The sequence below is a fragment of the Oryza brachyantha genome, chromosome 8, assembly GCF_000231095.2.
Source record: "Oryza brachyantha chromosome 8, ObraRS2, whole genome shotgun sequence".
Taxonomy (NCBI): Eukaryota; Viridiplantae; Streptophyta; class Magnoliopsida; order Poales; family Poaceae; genus Oryza; species Oryza brachyantha.
Window position 1 is genome coordinate 15,973,222 of NC_023170.2, and position 24,018 is coordinate 15,997,239.

At 42.2% G+C, this 24,018-nt stretch overlaps 4 protein-coding genes across 4 annotated transcripts; all 4 read left to right on the forward strand.

The window, feature by feature from the left end:
• Positions 1 to 597: 597 nt before the first annotated feature.
• LOC102711909 (cyclin-dependent kinase B2-1) lies at positions 598 to 2,702 on the forward strand. The gene is made up of 6 exons (XM_015840279.2): positions 598 to 1,109; positions 1,252 to 1,425; positions 1,515 to 1,608; positions 1,696 to 1,765; positions 1,869 to 2,007; positions 2,153 to 2,702. The coding sequence occupies exons 1-6, from the start codon at positions 678 to 680 to the stop codon at positions 2,243 to 2,245; spliced, it is 1,002 nt and encodes a 333-aa protein (XP_015695765.2). The 5' UTR covers positions 598 to 677; the 3' UTR covers positions 2,246 to 2,702.
• Positions 2,703 to 8,880: 6,178 nt separating this feature from the next.
• On the forward strand, positions 8,881 to 13,970 carry LOC102718298 (3-hydroxy-3-methylglutaryl-coenzyme A reductase 3). Its single transcript, XM_006660212.3, has 4 exons — positions 8,881 to 9,868; positions 10,592 to 10,773; positions 11,681 to 12,027; positions 13,133 to 13,970. Exons 1-4 carry the CDS (start codon positions 8,967 to 8,969, stop codon positions 13,373 to 13,375), a joined length of 1,674 nt encoding a protein of 557 aa, XP_006660275.2. The 5' UTR covers positions 8,881 to 8,966; the 3' UTR covers positions 13,376 to 13,970.
• A 2,457-nt stretch (positions 13,971 to 16,427) lies between these two features.
• LOC102712192 lies at positions 16,428 to 18,281 on the forward strand. Its single transcript, XM_006659519.3, has 3 exons — positions 16,428 to 16,696; positions 17,749 to 17,823; positions 17,931 to 18,281. Exons 1-3 carry the CDS (start codon positions 16,523 to 16,525, stop codon positions 17,982 to 17,984), a joined length of 303 nt encoding a protein of 100 aa, XP_006659582.1. The 5' UTR covers positions 16,428 to 16,522; the 3' UTR covers positions 17,985 to 18,281.
• A 1,684-nt stretch (positions 18,282 to 19,965) lies between these two features.
• Positions 19,966 to 23,983, forward strand: LOC102718581 (serine/threonine-protein phosphatase 7). Its single transcript, XM_006660213.3, has 5 exons — positions 19,966 to 20,494; positions 21,114 to 21,617; positions 23,362 to 23,508; positions 23,650 to 23,757; positions 23,882 to 23,983. The coding sequence occupies exons 1-5, from the start codon at positions 20,075 to 20,077 to the stop codon at positions 23,969 to 23,971; spliced, it is 1,269 nt and encodes a 422-aa protein (XP_006660276.2). The 5' UTR covers positions 19,966 to 20,074; the 3' UTR covers positions 23,972 to 23,983.
• The last annotated feature ends 35 nt before the right edge of the window (positions 23,984 to 24,018 follow it).

A 24,018-nucleotide genomic window follows, 5' to 3' on the forward strand; every position in this document is an offset into this window, starting at 1 on the left:
CTTCCTTCTCTTAAGTAATACTAGGAATTTTCTTGCGGGGACTAAGGGGAGTTTCAATGGCGTAATCAGGTAGGGGGCTGAAGCCACCTAGCCCCGGTGGTATCCACCCCTGTTGGTATGCTTATCAAACTTTTAAATGATATGTTTTGTCCAAAAGTTTTCTATAAAAATGTTCCTCATATGACAGTTCTAAAACAATATCTTCATTTTATAATAGTTATTTCAGTCATTTATATTCTCAAATACCTATTAAAAAATCATATAAATACTTCACTCTTAGCTATCTCAAACACCACCAAATGGCAATCAGATATTGGGACCGTCTTGAATTTGCGCCTTCGATCTCAGTAAACGTAAGCCAAATTCATCACACCAAAACAAAAGCGTAAAACAAATTCCTTCTCTCTGCAGGCCCATTAGACAATCCAGGCCCAAATCTCTGGGCCCATTTCGCCGTGAAAGGAAACGGCCCATTAGCGCGCACATGCCTCCGGCTCCCACCGACCCAAAAGCGTACAGCATTTTGAAATTTGAAACCTCAAAAAAGAAGCCGTTAGGGCGCGTGCGCGTCCCCTCCAACGGCTATCCCCCAATACAAAAAGATCAACCGGATCGCCCCCAAATCGAACCAAACCCTAATCAATCGCTCGCGCATTCCATTTCCCCCAACCGGCGAGATGGCGGCGCTCCAGCACCAGCACCAGCACCAGGCGGCGGCGGCGGCGGCGGCGGGGCCGGTGACGACGACGACGGGGGGAGGGCTGCGGGCGATGGACCTGTACGAGAAGCTGGAGAAGGTCGGGGAGGGGACGTACGGGAAGGTGTACAAGGCGAGGGAGAGGGCGACGGGGCGGATCGTGGCGCTGAAGAAGACGCGGCTCCCCGAGGACGACGAGGGCGTGCCGCCGACGGCGCTGAGGGAGGTGTCGCTGCTGCGGATGCTGTCGCAGGACCCGCACGTCGTGCGCCTGCTCGACCTGAAGCAGGGCCAGAACAAGGAGGGCCAGACCATCCTCTACCTCGTCTTCGAGTACATGGACACCGACCTCAAGAAGTTCATCCGCGGGCACCGCCAGAACCACGAGAAGATCGCCGCGCCCACCGTCAAGGTATCCATCCGCTGCGACCGCATCATAATTTAGGGGATTTTCGTTTCGTTTCGCGCTTCCCGGTAGATGCACGCGGGGTGTTTGTGTTAATGTTTCGCCCATGCTTGGCTCGATGGATGGTGATGGTGATGCGCTTCTGCAGATCCTGATGTACCAGCTCTGCAAGGGCGTTGCTTTCTGCCACGGCCGCGGTGTGCTGCACCGTGACCTCAAGCCGCACAACCTGCTCATGGACCGCAAGACCATGGCCCTCAAGATCGCCGACCTCGGGCTCAGCCGTGCCTTCACGGTTCCTCTCAAGAAGTACACCCATGAGGTCCGTTTCCTAGTTCCTATTAGGAGTCTATAATCTGCTTGATGATCTGTTCTTGGATCTATGTGTGATGGATGGGTTGTTTTGTGCAGATCTTGACGCTGTGGTACAGGGCTCCCGAGGTTCTTCTCGGCGCGACGCACTATTCCACACCGGTTGACATGTGGTCTGTGGGCTGCATATTTGGTATGGTGAACTGGTATTTTGGCTACTGCAGATTAAAGTTGCTTCAAGATCCACCCCTTGACATTGTTGTTATCTTGTGCATTGCAGCTGAGTTGGCCACTAACCAACCTCTTTTCGCTGGAGATTCTGAGGTTCAGCAGCTGCTGCACATTTTCAAGTACTGTGCTGTTTCTCTCATCAATTGTTCTTTCTGCTGGCTGTGACAGTTTGGCAGGTTTAATCTTGTATTTATGGTGGTGAATTATCTTGATTCTCTGCAGGTTGCTGGGCACCCCAAATGAGCGGGTTTGGCCAGGTGTGAGCAAGCTACCAAACTGGCACGAGTACCCCCAGTGGAATCCCTCAAAAGTATCCGATGTTGTCCAGGGTCTCGACACCGACGGTCTTGATCTGCTTGAGGTTAGTACTATCCTGAGCAAGCTACCAAACTTGTTACTTGTTTTTACTGCAAAATTGTCGGGCATGCTGTAGCATACACGATATTAAGGGTTAACACTGAATTGAATTCTGACTTAATTCTTGTGATTTTTTTTTTGTTTTGCAGAAAATGCTGCAGTATGAGCCATCAAAGAGGATTTCTGCGAAGAAGGCCATGGAGCATCCTTACTTCAACGGTGTGAATAAGGATCTCTACTGAAGCGATTGATATTAACCCACCGAGGGACTATTGTCCATTGTGCGTCTTCATAACCTGCCTAGTTGTAACTTGCCTGCCCTGAAGCATTGCTTTTGCTTCTAGGGGGAAGTATTTCTGTGCGTTTCCTAGATGTTTAGTATGCATGATTCACTCGTTTGTGATGGATAATGAACTAAGAATTCAACAAAATTAAACTCATACGTGAGTACATCTCTCTATGTCTTTATTTGCCTGTAGTCAATCAGTGGAATGTTTCTTGTTTGTCGTCGCTAACTCGTCAAGTCATCCCCACAGTTGTGTGCCAAGAAACAGTCGGTTTGTATTGTACAGGTTAGTTGTAACTTGCCTGGCCAGAAGCATTGCTTTTGCTTCTAGGGGGAAGCATTTTTTTTCCTGTTTCCTAGATGTTGTTTAGTATGAATGATTCACTCGTTTGTGATGGATAATGACATCAGAATTCGGCAAAAGTAAACTCGTACACACACAGGCCACAGTTGTGTGCCAAGAACAGTTGATTTGTACTTCGTGCAGCTTATACCGAAGAAAGATCGACTCCACAGTGAGAAACAGCAGGCCCTCGTGTAATCCCTTTTTGGGTCCAAAATACAGGCCCATGGAACCGTAGATAAGCCTCTGGAAAAACAGTCTGGACCGTCTACTCTGAAAAAAGGAAATAGACTCTTCTCTCCTGCATTAGTAATCTACTCCCTCTCCCCCCATAGAAAACAAGCTCTTACATTTCCAGTGCATAGTTAAGGAGAGAATCAAAAGACCAAAAAAAATCCCCTATTAATGCAAAAGTAGTATTGCTAGGTGGGTAAGTTGAAGAGTATTGAAGGAATAAAATTTCTAGATTTGGTTTATGTGAGGATAAAATTCAAACTTAAGAGGCCGATTTATTTTGGGATTGAGGGAGTGACTTTTAGGGTGTGTTTGGTTTGGGGATGAGTTAGAATGGGTTAGATCCATTCCTGTTTTTTTGGGTTAGAGCGGTTTCATTTTTCTGTTTGGATGAATGGTTAGAGCGAGCATGTTTTCTGTTTGGTTAGAGAGATGAAAATGGATGGAATGAACCTATCCTGTGTTTGGATGGATGAATTTTGGTAGGACAAGTAGGTAGAGTAACCTCCTCATATGCAAAGGTGAGATTACCTCCTCACAACAAATATGTGAAGTTACCAACTGAGTTTACAAACTGAGAATAGTTATGTGCATGCATTAATATATCAATTCTTCATACATAAATAGTATTTTTAAAACATTGACAAGCCAATTAATCCACGTTCTAAGTAATATAAAGATAATAATCACAAATTATTTTTCTTTTGCCAATATGTCTTTTGGCTATCAACAAGCAACAAATGACACGGTTGAACAATCGATCAAACTTTGAAATGGATGAAATTCGCACGAAATGTTAACCGCTTGTTGTACGGTACTGCCGATTTGCAGATGTTGGAGTGATGAGAGGATGCATCATATTCATCTAGAAAGACCTGTACATCAATGAAGGGCAGCAAGAAGTGCTCATCGAGTGCCTTAGCTTCATCTCCCTCCTCGGTAGCCTCGACACGTCATCGGCCGGAAATGGACCATCGGCCTCGCCGCCGCCGTCTTCCGATAGCGAGGACGAGGCGCAGGAGGTGAAGAGGAGAGGAGGGAGGGGAGCACCTGATGCCAGCGCCGATCTATTCCCTGTCGCCGCCGCAGCCTTCTCTCCTCCCCCTGTCGCTGTTGAGCCGCCTACGAGGAAGAAACGCCGAGGGGAATAAAAATCGCGAGCGGAGGAGGGAGAAGCGGTCTATGCACCGGTGATTTTTCCGGAGAGTTCACCCTTGCGTGGGCCCTCTTCACGCGCGCCCGCGCACGCTGCTGGGTCGGCTCGGTCCGGCAAATTTTGCCGGATCATCCCACCCCGAATCTGGCTAGAATATTCCCTCCTAGGTCCGACCCACTCCTTCCGACTCCCAAACCAAACAAGGGCAAAACCAGGTTGGCTCCATCCCAACCCATGAAATCTCCCCAACCAAACACATCCCTAGAGTTTGTATGATGCCCTACACATATGCCAATAATCGGTCGTTGCAACCTGCATATGGTGCAAACTATTTATACTACATACAAGGGCTGCGTCTTACATTTGATCCCCTTTTCAAATGTGAAATATTACCGGCTAGTTATGGATGAATAATCAAATTTGAACGCCTACGGTGGTACGTTTTTTGTGCATAGGACCAGCTCAGAATTCTTGTGCTGGTTCCAGGCTTCCCGCCGTTGTGAGGGTGCTGTGATGGAAAAAGATTGCACATTGATGAAGTGTTTCCTTGACAAAAGATTACTACTCTGCTGTAGATGCAGTCACTGATCTGGTAAATATTTTCTTTGATACTGAAATCCTGCGGACGATATGTCTTCTTTAAAATACAGCATTTGTTGTGATAAATTTATATAGCCAGGTGAAATTACCATGACAGTATTTCCGTTCCATGATTCTAAGCATGCAAGAGAAAATGTTCAATGTTATTGAAGCTTAGCTTAAAACAATACTCCATTCCAATATGTACTATACTGTAGTTAGTATTTTCGAGATCCGACAAAAGCACTTGCTTGCAACTTTGCAAGCCCATGCTGATGCGGACGATAAATGCACGAGATGTTTGATGTTGCTTCTCTGTTCTCTCTTTAAGGATGCGTTTGGTTCGTCGACGAGGTGGGTTGGGTTGGATCCATTCATGTATCGTAGGATTGGCTGGTTCTATTTTTCTGTTTGGTTGGATAGATGGATTGGACCCTGTCTTTTGTTTGGTGGGAGGGATAAGATGGGATGGGTTAAACCTGTTTTTTTGGTTAAGGGATGAGATAGGATAAATGTTACCTCTCATATCCAAAATAAAATATTAAATACTAGGATTAATATATGAATAACCTAAAGTAATTGAATGTATATTTATACAAATAATATATTTTAAATAAATTTAATAAATAAAATGGACACCCCCTTTGTGTCTCGTGGTTGTCCTGGGATGGATCCGTCCCACCGTTTTGGTGGGATGTGTTGGACCTGAATCTGAGAGGAATATTCCTATCCTGGGTCCAACCCATCTCACCCATCCACCAACATCAGGATGGTTTAGCTATATCCTAACACATCCTATCCTAATCCATCCTATCCTTAAACCAAACACATGCTAACACCCCTCTCCCCCAGAACCACATGATTCACGCATATACTCGGTCCATTTTTTCTATTTTACACGGTTGATTTAAACCTACATTTAATCATTTGTTTTATTCAACTTGTTTACAAACAGACAAAATTATAAATCGTGATTAAAACTCCTTTAGTAACATAGCAAATCATCATAAAATGATTGTATAAAATCTTTTTATGTGATGAATGCTCAACAATGTTAAATAAAAAGAAGTGGAGGAAGTATCGTATTTTCTTGTATTCTCGTCTTTTCGTTTCTGTTTACGCTTATAATTGAAAATTTTGAATTTTGTGAAGTAGATCTTGGAGTTTTTTTAGCGTAGTTTTTTCAATCTTATCTGTTAAATTACTAAAACACTTATATAAATAATTATTTATAACTATTTTTCATTTGTAATATATAGTCTGACTTTTCCAACGAGGCCATGTTTAGTTCTCAAAAACTTCTCCCAAAAACATCACATCGAATCTTTGGATACCTAAATAAAGCATTAAATATACATGAACACTAAAACTAGTTACACAGTTATGAAAAAAAATCATGAGACGAATCTTTTTGAGCCTAATTCATAAGTGCTACAGTAACCAACATGTGCTAATAACAGTTTAATTAGGATCAAAAAATTCGTCTCGTGATTTCCGTCTTTTCCAGACGGGATCTAAAATTTATTTTATAATTAGACTATATTTAATATTTTAAATATATGACCGTACGTATTGATGTGATGTTCCTTTTAAAAAATTTTGCCCACTAAACATGGCCTGGATATCAGAATATGCCAAGCTATCACCCTTGGCTTGTTGCCGTGTGCTGGATGCATTTGGACCCCGATCTTCACCTACCGCCGTGGAGTTGTTATACGAAGTGAGCAGTGCACTCTCGTTTCGCACGTGTCGTCCGTCGGTCCGACGACGACGCATGGGGAGCCATTCCGCTCGGTCGGTCATCACATATCATCGAGCGTACGTGGACCGATTGCAGCTATGGACGACGTCGGACCATGCCCTCACAACTGAGATCACATGCAGTCACACTAAAAAATGCAAGATATATAAGAAATAGATGTGATCTTAGCCATCTTTTCTGTGGACAGTTCAGATTTGAGGCTACTGTACCTGAGCTAAAATACAAGAGCACTAATTTTTTTCTAAACAATACCTTGAATGATATAATTATTTAGCTCTGTCCTTTTCCTTCTACTTATACTTTAAATTCTAACCTTAAATTTGCAGTCGATTTTAAGGTTGTTTTCACCGAAGTTTATTTTTCAGTATTGTTTTTTAGATCGTTAAGAATACGTATATAAAAGTTTTATTTATAATTTATTTTTTTACAAATATACTGTTTGACTTTTTCATAAAAAAGATAAACAATCGACACGGTGATTATGTGATGCTCTCCCATTATCGCAGGGCCAAAAGATCGCGAGTGTGATTTTACTCTCAGAACCTTTCTGAATTCTTAATTCTTGTAGCTCAATCAAAGTTATATTGAAAAATTTGGAGAAATAGAAAACAACAAAAAAAATTAAAGAGTTATCCAAGTGTAAAAATAAAGGATTTCAAAACACACTAAATAAATGCACAAGAAACCAAAGGGAAAATATATGAATCGGACGAGAGAGACATACTCAAAAAGAATTTTTCACGATATTAGATCTCTTGCTAACATTTTTCTAAAAATTACATGTATTGCGCCATTTTTTTAAGAATTCTGTAGGATCTAGTAAGCTCCAATTCTTTGTTCAGAAGGGCTGTATATGAAAATTCCTATAGGATTTGTATCATACAAACCTTGCACGCAGTTTGTTTCATGCTTACTGCTACAATATTTGTAACATTTGAAATGTTTTCTGTATGCTCTACGGATAAAAATTGACGGAATAACAGCCATAACTATTTTTCTTTACTCAGAAGTGGAATAGAAAATGGTAGAGAGACAAATCTAGGTAGACAAAATTTTGCTGATATCGATTGAGAACGATAGTTAATGTTGAAGACACTGAAATGTAAAATCACATATTTAACTTAATATGACTACTTCATGAATTAAAGCTTACATTATGTAAACTACAGACTCTTTCTTCTAGTCATGTACTTAAATTAGGATTTTAGTTGATGAGTTGATGGACCTCTAAACTATGGGCAAAAAATAGAGATATGGATCATAAATATTAATGTAATTTCCTCTGAAATATGTCTAATATTTTTTTGAGGCAATGAAATCTAATAATGAAATTTTTGGTAGAGAAGCAAAATCATTTCCTTTTTCGTGTACATTCTTTCACCATGAGGGGGCCAGAGGGGCTACTAGGCTGGATGTTGCTTTACTTCAACCCGGGGTTTGACCATTTTAATTTTTGATTTTATTTGTTACCATTTCTGGATAATTCAGTCATTCGAATTGGTGGCTATTTTCGCCTCTATTAGACAGCATCCATTCTTGAATTTTGTATTTATATACTTGAAATTATTTTAGAAATAAATTTATGGATATTTAAAAAAACAACATATCATGGAAGTACGTTTCACTTTCAATATAACATTATCACTATCATTCAAAAAAATTGGAAATTCAAAAGTTATCATTGGTTACTATTGTGCGGTGCCTCTTTTTCAAATTTTAGATCTAAACTTTGTGATCACGATTTATATTTAATGTTTTTACCTTTATTGATCATTGAGAAACCAGACAAACAAAGCACTTCGAGACAATCTACTGCATAGTAATGTACCTCCCAGCTACTGACTTTGTTCAAGTTTCACGGATCTGTGACTGGCATTATTCAGTTTTATAATATGCCATCGAGTTTTTTCTTTAACTTCTACGATTTACCAAATTAGCCTCTACGTTAATTTTTTATAATGACCAAAATATGCCTAGTCAAAAACTTCCAAAATTTGGACCAAAATCCAAAATATCAATTTGAATGTTTCCAGTTAAATTTTGGATGTCCATCCGCACTTATCATGAGACGGACATAATTTTATCAAAGCACATTTCACGTTCAATATAACCTCACCACTATCATTCAGCAAAGAAATTATTGCTTACTATCACGTGGTACCAATTTTCCAAATTTTAAATCTAAACTGTGATCACGATTTATATTTAATTTTTCTTTACTTTTAATTGTATAACATCATTATATGAGTCAATGACATGTAAGTCATAAATATCTATGGTTTTATAAAATTATAATAACGTTCTTACAATTTTCATTAAAAAAATTCAACCACTAGCCTTGCCAAACAAGCCCTTAAGTGGGCCCGGCCGGCCGCAGTAACCACACCGGGAGTGGGCCGCTGCCGCCGCTCGTCCGCTATTAAAAAGGGCCCAGCTTTGCGGCCCCCGAAACTCCCCGTGGCCGCCCGCGCCTCGAGGCCCCGAGACACCCGCTCCCCACCCCCACCACCACCCCGCGGCGCCGGCGCCACCCGCCTCCGCCTCACTTCCCCCCCGGCGCCGACCGACCGAGCGACTAGCTTGGGGTGGGGGAGTGCTGTGTCATGGAGGTGCGCCGCGGAGTGCCATGCCGTCCGGAGGGGGCGGGGGCGGGGAGGGTGCAGGCCGGGGACGCGCTGCCGCTGCCGATCCGGCACACGAACCTGATATTCTCGGCGCTGTTCGCGGCGTCGCTGGCGTACCTGATGCGGCGGTGGAGGGAGAAGATCCGGTCGTCGACGCCGCTCCACGTGGTGGGGCTGGCCGAGATGCTGGCCATCTTCGGCCTCGTCGCCTCGCTCATCTACCTGCTCAGCTTCTTCGGCATCGCCTTCGTGCAGTCCATCGTGTCGTCGAGCGACGAGGACGAGGACTTCCTGGTCGGGGCGGCGCGGGCCCCCGGCGGAGGCGCGGCGGCCGTCGCGCCGGCGCCGTCGCCGTGCGCGCTGCTGGGGAGCCCCGAGGCCGCGCAGGAGAAAATGCCGGAGGAGGACGAGGAGATCGTGTCCTCGGTCGTGGCTGGGAAGGTCCCCTCCTACGTGCTGGAGACCAGGCTCGGGGATTGCCGCCGCGCCGCCGGCATCCGGCGCGAGGCCCTGCGTCGGATTACCGGGAGGCAGATCGAGGGGCTCCCGCTGGACGGGTTCGACTACGCCTCGATTCTCGGGCAGTGCTGCGAGCTTCCGGTGGGATACGTTCAGCTCCCCGTCGGCATCGCGGGGCCACTGCTGCTCGACGGCCAGAGGTTCTACGTGCCGATGGCCACCACCGAGGGCTGCCTCGTCGCCAGCACGAACCGCGGCTGCAAGGCCATCGCCGAGTCTGGCGGCGCCACCAGCGTCGTTCTCCGGGACGGGATGACGCGCGCCCCCGTCGCCCGACTCCCCACCGCGCGCCGCGCCGCTGAGCTCAAAGCCTTCTTGGAGGATCCTGGAAACTTCGACACCCTCTCCATGGTCTTCAACAGGTAGAACATCCAAGCCATAAACCATAAACAACAATGCATTTTGCGATTGATACTTTGATAGCTGCCTGCCGCATCCGCCTCCTGCGTTGCGTCCGAATTGCGACAGATGGCACGGGATGCGCTTCTTGTGCTCGACCAAAGTACTATACGTCACTATGGCCACTAGCTAGCACTAACATCAGTCCTGGTCAAAGAAATGATATGGCTAACTCACATTTACTCTGAGGTGTTGTGTACTAACAAAAAACAAAACAAGACACTTACACCTGCCTTTCGCTTGCTTATGCTTAGGGCATCTCTAATACATGGTGCTTAGTAAGGTGCTTAAGAATATGATTAAGCTAAGCACTGTACTTAAGAGCTGCTCTTAAGTATTTGCTTAGCTTAATTATGTTGTTAAGCACCTTACTAAGCACCATGCATTGGAGGTGCCCTTATAAGACAAATTAAATTTTTAAACTTAAATTTGGAGTTAATTTTAGAGTTTTTTTACAAAGTTTATTTTCCAGTGTTGGTTTTTAGATCGCTAAAAATACGTATATAAAAGTCTTGTTCATGAATTATTTTTCGTTTGTAAATATGTCCTTTGGCTTTTTTCATGAAAAAAAAACCAAATAATCACCCCCTTATGTAGCATGGCACAAGTACCAGTATGGTGCAAATTTTCAAAAACTCTTAGGTCCATGGTGAATGAGTCTTTTGCAAAATATCAAATGTGAGCAGGTCCAGTAGATTCGCGAGGCTCCAAGGGGTGCAGTGTGCAATGGCTGGGAGGAACCTGTACATGAGATTCAGCTGCTGCACGGGGGATGCTATGGGGATGAACATGGTCTCCAAGGGTGTGCAGAATGTGCTGGATTATCTCCAGCATGACTTCCCTGACATGGATGTTATTAGCATATCAGGTTTGCTTCTGTGCTCCTCTTGCCCCATTTGTCCAGTTATATTAATCTGCACCTGATTCACCTGTCATCTGAATAATTTTGTAACAAACTTATGACTCACATGTGGATTTGTTTTCAAAGAATTCCTGATCGGATGTTCTACCTCCATGAGAAAAATGAAATCACAGTTGAAAACGAACCATGGAAATTGTGTTCAAATAACGAGAGAACCTCAGAATGAACATCCATTTGGCAATATACAAATACCATGGAGATGACATCAAAATGCTGAAACATGCACATATTTTGTCCAACTAAAGTGCAGACCCTTTTAAAACCAGTGACCCAACTCGGCGTGATGTAGAATGATCAATTACAGGATTTTGAAAGTGTTCTCTGTTGTTAAAAAAGCTTGTTTTTACTCGGTTGGTGTGATGACTTTAATTAATACAGACTATCTGGAGCTTTTTCTGAATTTCATGCTTGCTTTAATGTTCACGACAGAGTTTGCTCAAGAGAAATCAAAAGAAATAACATTTGATGCAGGCACGTTATTGCATCCTTTTGTTTTTAGAAAGCTGACAGCTCCAATGTATCATGCATATCTGAATTCATTAACATAACAAAGAACATCAATAGCTCAGCAATATACACCTTGGTAAACCAAGGGTGCCTTTCAAGTAACCTAATAAAACCTAATGTTCAAGATCTTCTCATACATATAATTTTCCCTGGCCCCGAGAAGAGGCTGGCTCATTTTATTGAGTTGAGAAACAGCTACAGGGTACATACATGATCAACAATAGGGTTGTTGGTCTGAACTCTAAATCTAAGCTGCACACCATCAAGCTGCTCCAAACCAGCCTGAATTTTTTTTCTCGTTTCTATTGTTCATGTCTTCCCATTAACCTTAAGCTTATGAAACCAGGTAACTTTTGCTCTGACAAGAAACCAGCTGCTGTGAATTGGATTGAAGGGCGTGGTAAGTCAGTGGTTTGTGAGGCAATAATCAAGGAGGACATAGTGAAAAGGATTCTGAAAACCAATGTGCAATCGTTGGTTGAGCTTAACGTGATCAAGAATCTTGCTGGTTCAGCTATTGCTGGGGCTCTTGGGGGTTTCAACGCCCATGCTAGCAATATTGTAACAGCCATCTTCATAGCCACTGGGCAGGATCCTGCACAGAACGTGGAAAGCTCTCACTGCATCACAATGTTGGAAGCTGTAAATGATGGCAACGACCTTCACATCTCTGTTACTATGCCATCTATTGAGGTACGCAGGCAATATCTTTTTTATATAAAAGCGTTAGCATATCCAGGTTTTGTGCTAATAACACACTTAACCTAAAATGTGTTGGCCCCTACGTTAGTTTTTATTTGGCAAGAAATGCTCTGCACGTATCTTATGGTCCCCAATATGCTAATGCTTATGATCTTGCACGTCCTTTTCCATGAATTGTTGACCATTTCCGTTTAGCAAGAATCCATGCATAATCAATATTAGTATCATCAAGTAGGGATGGGTGCGTGTCGACTCAAGGGCAATTTAGGGTTAGCTCTAGTTCAACAAAAGGGTAAGTTTGCGAGTGAGTGAAGGAAGATGATCACGCAAACGACATATCTCATTAATCAGTGTTAAATTAAGCACTAATTATTACAAACTTCAAAAAATAAATTAATATGATTTTTAAAGTAACTTTTAGATATCTTTTTATAAAATACATACGGTTTAATATTGGGAAATGTGCTTACGGCAAACGAAACGGTTTTTTTTTCTTTTCACTCAAGAAAGAATACAATCTTAACTCATAACGCTAAATTAACCTTGAGTTGACCCACGGCCATCCTTAGTATGCTGCTAAATTGATTTACTGTACTTGTACCTTGTGGAAGAACCATGCTTGCCGATCTGCTGCTTGATGTTATACAGTAACTGCTTGGATGAAACGTATCAAAGGCGAATTATGTAGGCCCACACATCCTTGCATGTCTTCCACGTTGTCCCAGCTCTATAGAGTACAGACTGCGATTTTTCCTATTGTTCTATTTACTATACACGGTTGGCATGGCTACACTTTTTTATCAGCTTATCAGTTGTTTTCTACCAGAAAATCTTTTCATGTCCTTTCAATGGAAGGAATCATTTTGATGTGCTTTATTTTCCTATTCAGCAACTTGCTGGCTTATTCAGATTTTGAATATAATGTTAGTGGCTGGTAGACTTGTGAGGATGAGGTGCGATCGTGTATCCTATCCTTTTCCATGCTTGTTATTTCTGAGAGCATATACCAATACTGATCTGCCTAAGATACTTGCATGATGACACTTAAAGCTAATTATAAAACGATGAACATGTTGTATTGCTTTTTGAAATGCAGGTGGGCACAGTTGGGGGAGGGACTCAACTGGCGTCACAGGCAGCCTGCTTGGACCTGCTCGGCGTGAAAGGCGCGAATAGGGATTCCCCAGGATCAAACGCGAGGCTACTGGCCACCGTGGTGGCAGGTGGGGTTCTTGCTGGGGAGCTGTCCCTCCTGTCAGCACTCGCTGCAGGGCAGCTTGTCAAGAGCCACATGAAATACAACAGGTCCAGCAAAGACATGTCCAAGGTAGTGTCCTAGTTCGAGGTTTGGTCGTTTGGATTGTTTCGTAGGAAAAACAAAAAAAGAGAGATGGACAATTTCATGTCATGTGGAAGGGAGGGCTTTCTCAAGAGGATATGGGCTCATAAAAAATGACTCAAAATGAAGTGAACAACAGTGAAGTTTACAGTGACATCATCAAGGATGCTGAAATGCTGATGGATTGAGAGTCCTTTGTTCCGAGGTTTGAGCTATTTATTTTCTTGAGATGTTGGCGTTGCTGCCGGCCTGCTCAGCCATGGAAGCGGTCGTTCTCCGTCGTGCTGCTGGCATGCTGTCATCATCGACCCCATTTTACAACTGGGAGGCTAACTTTGGTCTTAGTGTTGATACCAATAATGTTCATAAAAATAGGGCCTGGTTGGTACCGGTGGACGACGGACCCTCCCTCGTTGCTTCAGGAAGCTTGTCCACTTTCCAGCTCTATTTGTTTGTAACTACTTTCGCTTTCTTTGATAACTTTTTATTTGTCTCCATTCTTCGTCGTCAGTCAGAACCCTGTCGAAGCTAGTGATGTGGTGAGTTTTTGTAAAAAGATGTGTTGCTAAGTGGCTTCTCTCGATTGTGTGTGACACTATCTCTGCTTCTTTTTTCTACTGATCTCTGCCTAATTCCGGAACCCAAATGGATGGGTGTGTGAGATGTTGAAGTGTCACTCTCACATCACACGCAGCCCTGTCATCTTCGGACGTTGCATTGTTTTGAAGATAGAAGTGGTTTGTATTTCGGGCATGTTTGATTGGATGACTAAAATAATGCCCATGCATTAACAACCACTAAAATTAGAGCACGGATCTATGGTCATGCTTGGAGTCTAAAATTATGATGAACTAGCTGGAAAGAGTTGATGGGTTTTCTAGCTTCTATAGTTTCTAAATTACTTTCTAAATTTTACAATCTATTAATTTCATTGCACATTATAATATATTCTAGTCTATTCTGGTCATTTCTAAATTCACATAAATATTAATGAATTTATACATATAAATAAAACATATTCGTTAATCCATAAATGAATCTAAATAGAGCCAAAGCATCATGGGGGTGATTATTTACGGCACATTTACAAATGAAACATAAACGAAGAATAAAATCAACGATGGGAACTTAAGTTCTGATTGTTGTTTCTTAAAGTCGGGTTGGAGTTTCTTAAGTTTCGATTGAAATTGAACTTTTGTGTTAATTGAGGAATATGTCTATTTTTTCTGGGTCTAGGACCTGTAATTATTAAAATTGACTGGGCTTGAAATTGCTTCTCATTCTCATAGTTACGGAACGGTAAGAAGGATAAAATACGAGCCTATTTTATAGTAAAAGTAAAACTTTTATATATGTATTCTTAGCGATTAGGTTATGCTAGAAAATAAAATTAGGTAAAAGATGAGACAATATAATATGGAATCTTAGAGATAGATATACGAGAGAAGTTACACCTGCCAGAAACATTAATGCATGGACGATATTGGATCGGCACCACATATGAACATTTGGCGCGACCTGGAGGAACTGATCCCCAGGGCCCTCAGCTCAGCTGCAGTGATCTGTGCCTAATTTACTGAGAATTTGTTGCAGCTCCAGCAGCAGTGATCTGTGCCTAATCTGTTGTATGCAGAGCAGTAATGAGCCAAGCTCTTGTGTTTTTCCATCATCCTATTTAATTACTAAAAAACTATGGCTCTAAAACTCTATAAAATTTTAGCTCCAATCTAATTTAAATCTAAACCTTAAATTTTATAAACCTTAAATTTTATAGGAAAAAAATTGAGTCTACCATCCCTAGTTGTATGTATCTCCAGCGATCAGCAGCGAAATCCGGTGCCTCTTCTGTTCAGCGAAGCAAATCACCATCCCGCCCCGGCGTGGCCTTGTCTGATTCTACTATACTAACCCAGTGGAGATTCTCTGCGCGGTGGATGTGCGGGCACGTGACGGCACGTTGGCCGGCCTGCCGGCGGCATGGCACATGGCCTGTGGAGGTGGAGGTGGAGCCGCGGCCGCGGCCGCGTGCCAGGGAGATCTGCGAGATACCCCGTGTTGTGGCCGGTGACCCCCCGGCGCGGCCCCCGCCGGATTAGAGTTTGCGGTGGAGGCGTCACCCGTACGCGCGCGCGCGCGTGATGCCGTCCACTCGTTGCGCCCGTGCCCCCCCACCTGCTGTACGGCGGCGATCGCCGGCGATCCGCGCAGATCTCGAGGGCGAGCAGGATCCCATCTCGTGGCCGCCGCTGTCGTCGTCACCAAGCCGAGAGACGTGGATGCCGTCGGTCACGAAAATTCACGATCTACAGCCGTTTTCGACCATTTGCGTTTATATTCATCTACTAACATAGCTTCCATAAGTTGGGATGAGATTATATTAAAAAAATATTATTACTCCTTTATTTATTAAACCTTTATTTATTAAAGTAGAGGTAATAAAATTGATTTGATATATATAGTTTTTATTTGTTTTTTCTTTAAAAAATATGAGAGACTTAGCGATGAGGTAGATATCAAATTTACCACTATTATTTTTTATAGAATTTCGAAAATTTATGAGCATTGTATTATATTTAACACTAGATAATTAAATTGATAAATACGGTGGATTTTCAACCGACCGAAAACCAGGTTTTGGTAGACATGTTATTAATTCTGACCATTTCAATCTAAATAGCGGCAAACTAAAAATAATATAAAAATAGATATCCTATTCGATCATTTTTGTTTCTAAGATTTATTTATTTTTAATTTTTATTAGCGTCAAATTAAAGTCAATAATAAATAACTAAATCCATAAATATACAAAATTTCTGATCATTTTTCATAAAGTTACCTAATCATAACACCGTTTCCGACGGTTTTTAATCCCTACATCAACTACAGCACACAAGTCATCTCCAAACTGAAGCCCATGGCTCTACGGCCCAGTTGGGCCCATGGGCCTTAAATTTCAGCAGGATGTGCTGATGGGCCGGAGGCCTCAAAGCTTGTCGATAGCCATAAACATGGGCCGGACGGTGGGCCCACGTGGTGGATCTTGCGCAGAGCTGGTTTCTTTCTTGCGGATCAATTCCAACCGGCAACGAGAGAGGCGACACGGGTCGGGAAGAGGAGAGAGCTCGTCGGCGGCGGAGGGCGAGGGGGATGGCGCCGGCGGGGAGGGGGTGGAGCCGGACGCTGGGGAACACGCGGTCGTTCGTGGGGAACGCGCTGGGCGGCCTCCGCGGGTGGAGCAACCTCGCGTCGTGGGCCGTCGCCGGAACCCTCGCCTACTACCTCTGGGTCAAGCCGGCGAGGCAGCTCCAGAAGGAGCAGGAGGTCAGCGCCTGCCTTCCCCCCTACCCCTAGTTCGGTTTCGCGCGTAGCTCTAGCTTTCATCAATCGGTGCCTGGATGGCTGGATTTGTGATTTGGGCGTATCGGCAGCGCGGGAGCGGTTGCTCGCATCTGCGCATTGCTCGTGTGCCTGCCCCTGTCCGATCGAATCCGGCAATTGGGTAAATCATGCGTGCGCGCTTGTGGTTTCGGCATCACAAGATTCTGGTTAACCAGTGATCTGCAGTAGTTCGCTGGCTAATTGTTGGATGCTCTCAACTTACCGGTTAATGTTGAGCTATTAGCACGTAGATTGCTGCTCTGAGCATCCTTAGCAGCCTCATCGTTTCGCTTATAGTACTTGTTATAGCATGTGAGTAAAACTTTTGTAAATGTGTTCTAAGCGGTATAAAAGCAAGTGTTGTAAAACAAACTAAGATTAAAAGAAGCCCCAAATCAACTCCAAAATCAAGTCTATAATTTTAATTTTCGCTTATGCTTGCCGTTGGCAAAACGATGAGGTTGTAGATAGTCATGTTTTTACTTCAGAAACAAGAGATACAATGGATGTTCTTGGGCATATATTGCAGAAAGTACCAACCAGAAAGCACAAACGTTGTAATAACTTATCAGGGGTTCTTGTCAAGTATAACAGATTAAATTCAGTGATAGGGGTCTTTCATCTCTTTTATTTGAGTAAATAGTTTTATCCATTGAATTATGAAATATCTAAGGTGCTAAAGACCTGTGCTTTTACTCAGGATACCATAGTTTATATAAGCAGCAAACTCAAAGAGTGGATGCTCTTGTCGTCTCTCTCTGAAAAAGGGATAATTAGACAGCTCTATTCCTCTTATCGTAATGATGAAATCACATGGTCATGACCCATGAGATGATTGTGTTTTATTCCACTGAATTATGTAATTGGTGCCACATTGCCTGAATGTTTCACTGCTGTTCCCTTGTTTGTTGTTTCTTTCCTCTTCCCAAGTGTCTGCTTTAGTTAAATCTGGTCATGTTCTCCCATTGACTCGAAAATGATGTGTTTCCCCACAGGAGAGAGCTGCGCTGGCTGCAGCTTCGGATCCTTACCGTTATGTTGAGAAACGAAAGCCAATTCCTGACCCTCAGGTAGCCTTTCGCCTTTCCACATCAATTACAGATGTGAGACTGCAAAAAATGTTCCACAACAAGTCATATGAGTTATTTCTATATGCTAATAATTTGTGTATGACCAGGATACTGGCCTAATTTATGGGAAGAAGAAGGATCCTACAAAATCTGACAACTAGCACATCTGAGAATACCCTGTACCAAAACGCCCCACTCCATACAAGTTTTCGGGGCAACATGACAAGAGTACGGTTTTAATGCAGTTCTGATGCTGCATGATGAAATATTTCATAAATCTGTTGCTTCTACATGCAACCAAACCAGGACTGAACAATGTTGAGCTCACAACTTTGTATTGTGTTTACTAGGATAGATGTCGTTGCCTACTACTGGCTGGACAAGAGGAATGTAAATTCATTCAGAATAGGGACAGCGTTGTATGGTTTTGCTAGCTAGATGTTTTACATATTTATGAACCAGTAACGCAGACGGAACCGGATCCTCCGACTTAAGTTAGAGGGGCTGAGATCCTCCGACTTAAGTAAGAGGGGCTGACATGTGGGCCCGTGGGCGGTGGGGCCCACATGTCAGTGACCCCAAGTCCCTCTAACTTAAGTTAAGTCAAAGGAACCGCGTCCAACGCGCACAAGCGCAGGGGTCGGTCGGTTATACATTTCGCTTGTTCTGTTTTATGATACTCCATCGGCTCTTTGTCTTTTAGTTTTATGTTCTATTGTTTGCAATCGATCTTTCAGAAGTTTTGATACTGTCTCCCGGTAAATATTTGGAATATGTGGAAAATTGACGTGGGCCAATTCGTCGGTAAAGGCACTCCGAATCTTCTGAAATGGTTAAGTGCTTGATATTTGGTGAATTATTTTCAGTAAAATCGGCCAAGTCTTATACTTGTGAAATGATTTTGTGAAAACTGGCCTTACGAAAATAACCCTAAGCCTTCCGTGAATATTGTATGCGTAAGTCATGTTGTAATTCAATATGGAGTTTAACATGAAACACATAGGGTGATTGTTTGGTTTTTTTATGGAAAAAGACAAACTTTTATATACATATTCAGACCGCAAAAGACCGAAAAATAAACTTTGATTAAAAAACCCAAAAAATCAACTCTAAATTTAAGGGTGAAAATTTAAATGTTGGCTTATAAGTGGGGTTGAAAGTGATTCGGATAATTTCCATCCGACGGGACCATTCTTCGGATTCGGACAACTTCGGTCGGATAGTTTCGGAAGTTTTCGAATTCGGAATCGAATTTGGATTTTTTTTCTTTGAATACGAAAATGAATACGTTAAGGGTGATATCCATCAGAATCGAAAAACAGTCTGATAATACCCGGACATTTTTTCGGATATCCGAATTAATTCATCCCAACAACCCAACCAGTGTTAACCCTAACTGGTTATGACTGACGGGCTTCAAGCAAACCAAGCGTCCCTGGTCTCACAGATGCCACAGATGCTTCTTGTTATAGTATTATTATTCACTTATATTTGAAAATATTGATGGGTTATATATATATTTGAGAAATAACAAGTTATATTTCTTTGATGATTTGTGAAGCTTAGTTTAAGACGTTTTTATATTCTGATTAATATTCGTCACCATATTTAGTTTGATTCATATCCACTCTGTATTTGTATTTAATAATATTCGATTCTGTTTTCGTATTCGGGTTTTCGATTTTGATTCAGGAAAAAAATGAATATGATAGAACAGTTTTCGATCGTATTGGATCCGTTTTCATCGCTACTTATAAGTATAAGCAAAAGCGAAAAGACAGGATGAATGATTGTTAATTTTAAACGAAAAATAATTTACGCGTAAAAATCGTATACATATCTCCACCGTGATTCAGTAGCAAATGTTGTTAAATAAGTACGGTAAAAATATAAAACTAACTATAAAACTAAATTATTAGATTTAAATTTAATCTTATAAGTAGTTGCACGCACGAAAGGATTTGAGCCCATTTGCCCTTTGTTTAATGGTGCCATAGATAACGTTCGTAGTTGGAAGATTCAACAACAAACATGATGCTTTGTGATATCTGAAACCAAGTGGCAGGAGGAGATCCCTTTTCTTCTCTTTCGCTCACGCCGCCACGCGACCTTTTTTTTTTTTGCTTCCTTTTTTCCCCTTTCATCGCTCTCTTCGCTTTGGCCGCCGCGTCAGCACAGAGCCCCACCAAAGCAAACAGCGGCACGGGCAAACCCTCTCGCCGATCCGGCGACGGCGACGGCGACGGCGGCCATGGCGCAGACGGACGGCGGCGCCGACGACGACCCCTCCCCGCCGCCGGCCGTCGCGTGGCCGGAGGACGGCGCGCTGACGCGGGACTGGGTGGCTGGCCTCACCGCGACGCTCGACTGGTGCTCCCGCAGCCTCCCCGCGGACCGCCTCCCCGGCGTGCTCCCCGCGGCGCTCGTCCAGCGGCTCGTCCTCGCGGCCTCCGTCATCCTCCACCGGGAGCCCAACCTCGTGCGGGTCGACCCGCGGCCCGACCAGGCCGTCGTCGTGGTCGGGGACGTCCACGGCCAGCTCCACGACGTCATCTTCCTGCTCCAGGACGCCGGGTTCCCCTCCGAGGACCGCATCTTCGTCTTCAATGGGGATTATGTGGACCGCGGCGCCTGGGGACTCGAGACCTTCCTCCTGCTCCTCGCTTGGAAGGTGAATCATCATCCCGATTCTAATGCATTATAACGTGATTATTCTCTCGTTCTGTTTAATGAAGATTATGCTTTGTACAAATGTTATAGCTTAATTTTTCGTATAGAGTGGAATTTTGGCTCACTTGATCTTACATTTGACCAGTATGAGTTTTCAGATTGAACTTAGTAGAAAATTCTGAGCTCCAATTCCTAGGGCCCCATTTTTTTTTTTCCTTATGCTTATGCTTATAAGCCAAAATTTAAATTTCTAACGTTAAATTCGAAGTTGATTTTGGGTTTTTTTTATCATGGTTTATTTTTAGCCTTTGCTTTTAGATCGCTAAGAACACATATACAATTTTTTTTATTCACAAGTTATTTCTCATTTGCAAATATATGGTTTGACTTTTCCATGAAAAGTGAAAAGATCATCCTGCTAAATTAAATTCAACAATGTCACCAGAGTCTTAACAACCTGTACCTGTAAATGTAGTACATGCATATATGAAAGGTTGAACTTTTGAGCACACTAGCATGTATTCAGCATTGCAAAGAAGCATGGTTAATGTTTTCCTTTTAAGAAATCAGGGGATGTAATCTATCAGCTAATGACGATAAACTTGATTTGTGTCTGTTAGGTTTTACTTCCAAATTCCGTGTTTCTTTTGCGGGGAAATCATGAATCCAAGTACTGTACATCAGTATATGGTTTTGAACAAGAGGTAAATTTTAAATACAAAGGTCAAGGTCCTCAAGTTTATCGGAAGTTCTTAAGATGTTTTGAAGACCTTCCTCTAGCAACAATAATAGCAGGGTGCGTCTACACTGCCCATGGAGGGATTTTCCGTGGGACGATTGCAATGCCAACAAAAAGAACAAAAAAGGGAAAGAAGGGCAATAAATACAAAGCAAATTCAACTGTTGATCCAACTTTGATGAAGCTTGGATCCTTGGATGAGTTATTGAAAGCAAGGAGAACTGTCCTTGACCCTCCATGGGAGGGTTCAAATTTGATTCCTGGTGATGTTCTTTGGTCTGATCCTTCCTTGGAGATGGGTCTTTCCTCAAATAAAGAAAGAGGCATTGGCTTGCTTTGGGGTCCAGATATCACTCAACAGTTTCTATATACAAATAATTTGAAGGTTTGTTGTCTCTCATTTATTATCTCTGTTGTCATTAGAACTATCTGGTGAACTGAACTGTTTGTTATTGAGTTATTAAGTATTGTTATGCTTTTATGATCCTTTAATGTTTTTGCATCTTCTAATACAGCGTGAGTAGTTTATTTGCACCATTCATTTCCGGTGTCACAAATTTCAAAAATGTTCTCCTTTATATCTGCTGCACACTATCTATTCAGTATTGAATTTATTTAATATACAACAATGCCTCTGTTACATTCAATCTCTTGAGATTGACAAGAATTAGAGAAATAGGGCAGCAGCGTAAAAACATCACATATGTGAGGTGTCATGTTATTCACAAGTGTGCACATATTGTTTCTGGTTTGGATCCCTTTTGTTTTTAACATTGGACCAATCTAATTGACCCTGAAATTGTTGCTTTTTCAAATTGAAATACATGATATAAATGGGTAATACCAACAAGAAGAATTAGTACCACCCAAAAATATTCTGTGCAGTGATCTTTCCATATATACTCTGTTACACCGAGTGTTAGCCTCTGAATCCATCAGATATAGTGGGAGCTTATGTTTGTTGGGCAAGGGCGCATGGCATATTGTGGTACAGACAATGAGCATCACACTTATGCAAGATGCATACCATGCACAAGAAGTGCACCATCCTGCAATCGAAAACTTGTTTTTCCTAAAAGTCCTATGAAATATGTTTTCCATAAGGATTTTAAAATGGCACCTGAGCAATGAGGTTTTCTCCATCCTTTGAGAGGAGGTATATATCTCATACTTGATATGTACCTCTCCATGAAGGAAGGTACTAAAATTGATCTTACAAGTTGGAATAGGATTAGAAACCCATTGTTGTATATGTTCTAGACAATTTTCTTCCGGTTTTTAGAGGTATAAGTATATGTGTTAGTCAGAGGTAGGTATATACTTGAGGGTTTGTTTGGATAATCAGAATTGGGAAATCTTTTCCCGCCTTTTAAGGGTATCTTTCAATCCTAGCCATTGATTCTTCATATCTCTTTTAATCTCAACCCCTTCACTCATTTCCCTATCCCAATCCCAGCCATCCTAACCCATAATCCAAACAAGCCATGAGGGTTTTCTCTCATCCTTGGTGACATTATACCTCCTAACATACATTATGACCCTAAATTTCTCATCATTGTGAATTATAAACTTGTTTTTCAATCAGTTCAATTGGTTTAATATTATTAACTCTCAAATAGTGAGGAGGTATATACCTCTCTCAGGAGGCAATGATGGGACAAAACCTTAAATTGAACCTGTATGGATAATGGCCTATTACTCCCTTTTGATATTTCATACTGTCTTGGTGCACGTGTTGGGGCTGCTGGGCACTCAACATGTCTAACTGACTGGCTGTAGCCTGTAAGTGTTCTTTGGCTAGTTAGTTGAATATGGTAGAACTCCTAAAGTTTGAGCATGAATCTAACATACCAATGATCTTCCTTTAAAAAAATGGACAAACAGACACCAAATCGTGAATGCAGTTGTTGAAGAGCTATATGGTTCTAAAGTTCTAATTATTTGAGTGTTTGTGTTAAATTTGAATGATTGCTGGTATATCTTTTGAAGTTGATCGATTGGCAAACGGTTAGCACATTGAGCATGTCCCTTTCATAATATTGTAACTAGGGAATAGGCACCAATTCACAAGCATACAACTATGTGCATTTTAAATTTGTATTCTTACTTTCTCTTCTATTTGAACAAAGTTAATCATCAGGTCACATGAAGGTCCAGATGCAAGAGATAAGAGACATGATCTTTTAGGAATGGATAATGGATATACAATTGATCATCATGTAGAATGTGGAAAACTAATAACTCTTTTCAGTGCTCCCGACTACCCGCAGTTTCAGGTTATACCTTGTCACATGATATGAGTTCTGCAAGTGAAAGCCTACTCGCTTTTGTTGGCATTCCATGCTAAATGATTTGATTCTATGATTGATTGATCATATCTATTGTTTCTCATAAATTGACATTATATGTTGGTACAGGCTTCAGAGGACCGTTACAACAATTGTGGAGCATATATTGTCCTCAATCCACCCGATTTTTCCACCCCTGTTTTCCATAGCTTTGAAGCTGTAAAACCTCGACCTGCGGTACGCGCTATGCATCATCTAACCTTCCAATTTTTCACCATTGAGTACTCTTTGATTCTATTAAGTCCCTGGAGGGTGTGATTTTTCCTATAAATAATTGTGTTGGTGACAATTTTTGGTGCAGGCGAATCCCTACTATGATTTTGAAGATGTAATAGACTCAGATGAAGAGTTAAATTTAGGCGCTATGGACAGTGGCTCCGCGAGCAGTTGATCACATCTTTTGCCTTGTATCACTGTGGTGCTGTATCATTCCAAACG